Genomic DNA, 4430 nt, shown 5'->3' with positions numbered 1-4430 from the left:
CTCCGAAATGAAGGTCTTGAGTAAAGAGAACTTCAGAACTCGGCTGACAATGGTAGTGAGCTTGGGTTTGTCTTCACTGGCTGATGGACGATCTGGGGTGCTCCAGTTAGCATAGAAATAAATGGAAATAAGTACCATCAATTGAGTACTTCCCATATGCTAAGTACTTCATGAGCATTCTTTTATTGCCTAAGCTCAATGGAGGAATGAGAGCTCGGATGTGAGGAAGGGAGCAAAGTAGTGTCACATAAGTATCACCTTCTCCTAGAGCCCTGCTTTGTCAGGGAGGAGCCCAGCCAGTTCTCAGCTACCTGAAAACAGACCTGGGCCCACGTAGTGCCTGTGCCCACCCTATGAGTGGCAGCAGAGGCAGCTGAGTAGGGACTTTTCTGAGAGTTCAGAGATGGCAAGCTCCTTGTGGGGATAGTCACTCACAATTCCCACTCCTCCGCTCCCAAGTAGACGGTTGGCTGCGGCATGGGCACTCTCCTGGGACACCTGATTCCAGGGCTGGCCATCTATTACTTGGGGCTCTACTATGCAGTGACAGTGTCCCAAGCCCTCCTGCGAGGCCAGCATCTCCTCTTCCTTCCACTCCCGCCAAGGGACAAGCGAGGCCCGAGGTGGTGGCGACAGGTACATATCGAGGGAATGGTGAAGGTGGGGGCTTTCTTCATCTTGATCATCGTGGAATTTTTCTTCCCACCTGGAACCAACCATTTTCCCCTAGTGGAATGAAAGGATCCTCGGCTGCCTTTCCAGAACCACAGTTCGTGGCAGCATGCCACCATGTTTGGGTTCTTCCTGCTCAGTGGCCTGGTGGATCTCATCAGCCAGGTGTGGCTGGCCCGGCAGAGCATGAAGCTGGAGCGAGCGGCCATGTCCTTGGCCTTGTTTGCGCTGCTGCTGCAAACGGTAGCCCACATTGAGCACAAGAACGCCCTGGAGGTCCGCCTGCACAACCTGCTGTTGATCCCTGTCTTCCTGCTGGCCCTCATGTTCACCACTGATGTCTGGGTCCCTGACCAGCCCCCACTCCGGGTGCTGAAGGCCTGGGTGCTGCTGGTGCTTGGCTGCTGGATGCTGCAGGTGACATCGGTGTTGTACGCCCCTCCCTCCGGACAGCCCTGGAGGGCAGGCAGCCCCGTGGACCTCGCCTTCCTCACCGTCTTCTTCTGCTGGCACCTGGGCTTAGGGGCTGCCGTGCTGGCTGCTGTCTATGGTCTCTGTAGCCTCTGGCACCATCGCTGCTCCTCCTGGACGGGATTCCCAGGGGCCAAGTACCGGCCGTGCCCCACCAGCCCCAGCAATGGAGAACTCAAAAAGCTCAGGGGAGAGGCCATGCTGCAGGATGGAGACTTCTAATTTAAAGACTGTCCTTCTGTCCCCAGCTGTGCTGTCTTGTTCCTGTCATGAGCGTCGTGAAGATGCCCACTGGGCGAGTGACACTAGTGTCCTGGTATCCAAGTGTGGCTTCCCATTTCTGGAGCCATACTCCACGTCCACAAATAAACCTGCCGGCTCCTAGGATGGGCTTCTCGTGCTGTCAATCTATTGACCTTTTTGTCTGTTTGCTTCACTCCATGGATATGGTTTCCAGGTCTCTCTGAGGGGAATCCAGGAGGGGTGTTGAATGGAGAAGTGGATGGTGGCCGTGTTCTTCCAGCTCTATTCCACACTGACGACTGGTAGGAAGTTTCCCTTCCTTATCGTTCTTCTTGAAAATTAGATTGGCTAATTACTAATTACCAAAATCTGGCATAAAGCTACTTTTTTATTTTTATTTTTTTAATAATAGATGACTGGTAAGGGGATCTTAACGCTTGACTTGGTGTTGTCAGCACCACACTCTCCCAAGTGAGCCACGGGGCCGGCCCAAAACTACTTAAAGTAAGTCAATAATAGATACAAAATTCAGGAAGATGAACTCCTCAGGGGTGGGGAGGCAGCAGGATGGAAAAAGATTGGAGCACAGAGGTAGATGAGGTTACTGATCATGGTTTAGTTCTTAAAACTAGTGGTAGGGTCATAGGTATTTATTTATTTATTTATTTATTTATTTTTGTCTTTTTGTCTTTTTTTCGTGACCAGCAACAGATCGCAACCCTCAGTGTCGCGCCCGTACCGGACTGGGACCGGCAAGGGGATCGCAACCCTCGGTGTTGCCCCCGCTCCTCGCTCAGCCAGTGAGTGGCCGGTCTGTATGTGGGATCCTAACCCTCGGCGGGAGCTCCGCTGCGCTTCCCAAGCGGCGCACTGTAGCAGTCCGCCACCGGGCCAACCCGTCATAGGTATTTAAATAGGTAAATAAAAGAGCTTTCAAGGACCAATGATAGAAGCGTGTCATGAACCAGGTTCGTAATTACTCCAGTTCTGCACAATGAAGTCCATTTAAAACAACATGGCCTGGGAGTAGGCACAGGGTTGGGGCTCTCGTGGGAAAGTTTACACGGGTTTGTGCCCAAGGCTGGAGTGTTTCATGTCAGAGAAAGGGAGTCAGGAATCGTGGCCCACATCCACATTTGGATGGTTGTGAGAATTTCAGATGCCTTCGTTTTTCTCTGTCCTTTGTTTTTGTTTGTTTTCTCTGTCCTTTTTTGTTTTTGTTTTCTATGTTAATCAGAGGAGAGTGAGGAACTTGTTTTAAAAAAAGAACTGACCCCATCCACTCCAGCTCTGAGGGGAGGTGGAGCGGGGTGGCATATGGCTTCACACAGTCTGGCAGCAGATTCTGGGGCAAGAGAAGGGACCAAGGCACTTATCAGAGGCCCGGGCCTGGGGCGAGCAGGACCCAGCAAGGAGTTCCCAGGAGTGGGGCAGTTAGAGCACTCTTAGAAGAAGGAAGGGCTAAAAACTAATGCTAAAATTGTTTGCCTCGCTGGAATGTAAAAACATCCAATCTTTTCAACAAAGCCTGCTTCTGAAACAAACGTTTCATATGAGTGACTCTGAGAGAAAACAAAGGAAAGGGCTGTCTCTGGGTTGGTGGGAGCAGAGGGGAAAGAATCACCATGAAATGTGGGACGTGAATGACCACAGTGGCACTGAAGATGCAGGGACTCAGAGTCAGAGGGAACCTGAGAATGCTGGCCCCAGAGTTCACAGAAATTTCCAGAAAGCCTTTGGACTTCTCCCCGAATGAGGAGAGGAGGTACAAGTAAACTATGACGTCAGGTGACATATTAAGCAGATGAAATGAAATAGAGCTAAAGCAAACGTTACTGAGAGATGTATCCCTCAGTACACTTGGGGGCCACCACTACCACTGGTACGAGCCTGCTGGTATGAGATGAAAAAACGCAACATTTGGCGGCCTGGAGAGGCAGGAAGAAGGGAGGAGATGCCGGCCATAGATGTGGACAAGGAATCACAAAGCAAGATCCCCACTAGTAGGGGCTGGCCAGCTAGCTCAGCTGGTTAGAACGTGATGCTGCTAACACCAAGTCCAGGGTTCAGTCTCTGTACCGGCCAGCTGCCAAAAAAAAAAAAAAAAAAAAAAAAAAAAATACAAGATACAAGATTTGTATCCCCACTTGCGAAGCTGTTTCGATTCCACAGTAGATGACGTGGTTGGAAATGCTGTGCTCAGAGCTCCGAAAGCTTCAAGGGGTACAGAGAAGTTTTCCAAAATGGCAGATGAGGTGAGCTGTAGTTTGAAGATATCCCTGAACTTCACCTAAAGAGACGGTGCTCCTGAGCCTAGAAAATAGGCCCTGGAAGCTGTATGGCAAGAGGTTAAGTTAGAAAAGGAGAGCGCGAGAAGGAATGAGGAGTAGGCAGGGGTCCGGTGGACCCAGGGGCAGACTCCACATGTTGGAGCACAAATGATGCTTCATTTTCCCTCAGCAGCTGGATCCAGACCCCCATTTGTCCTCCCAACAGAGCAGTGGGTCAGCCAGGGGAAAGGCCCAGCACCCCTCCTTCTAACACCCCCACCAGGTAACTTTCAGGAACTCTGTTAGCAAACACATCTCCGCGCCTGCACCTGCTAACCAAAGACCAAAAGGTGAACACACAGGACAAGAGGGAAAGACAGCACGAGGACTTCCCAGCCAGCCTCTGCGGAGACAGCTTTGCACAGCTCGCTGCTGTTTACCTTTGATGGCTCTGTGGACAAATAGTGGCTGCGAAGGGAGGAATCTTTCTACACATCTGTGCTCTCACCCAGCTCAGCAAGAATCTGGCCACACACACATGTGACTCACACCAGCAGGTTTCTCAAGTGTTTTTCAGACTTGAAAGAATGCCAACATCATTATAAAAGAACTCCATTCTCAGATATTGTAATTGGGATGTCGCTCCATTGTGCTATTTTCATGAAGGAAAAAAATAATATTTATTCATTTTTTTCTGATTCCAGAAGCAATATGTTTATTGGATAAACAGCTGGAAACTTAGAAATGCATTAAGAACAAAATTGAAATTGCTCA

The 4430-nt window shown here is 50.1% G+C and overlaps 1 protein-coding gene across 1 annotated transcript; it reads left to right on the top strand.

Moving 5' to 3' along the window:
• Positions 1-789: 789 nt before the first annotated feature.
• On the top strand, positions 790-1365 carry LOC103593917 (transmembrane epididymal protein 1-like). Its single transcript, XM_008577037.1, has one exon. The coding sequence runs from the start codon at positions 790-792 to the stop codon at positions 1363-1365; it is 576 nt and encodes a 191-aa protein (XP_008575259.1).
• Positions 1366-4430: the final 3065 nt, after the last annotated feature.

The sequence above is a fragment of the Galeopterus variegatus genome, unplaced genomic scaffold, assembly GCF_000696425.1.
Source record: "Galeopterus variegatus unplaced genomic scaffold, G_variegatus-3.0.2 Scaffold1438, whole genome shotgun sequence".
NCBI classification, from domain to species: Eukaryota; Metazoa; Chordata; class Mammalia; order Dermoptera; family Cynocephalidae; genus Galeopterus; species Galeopterus variegatus.
This window is presented reverse-complemented; position numbering and strand designations above follow the sequence as displayed.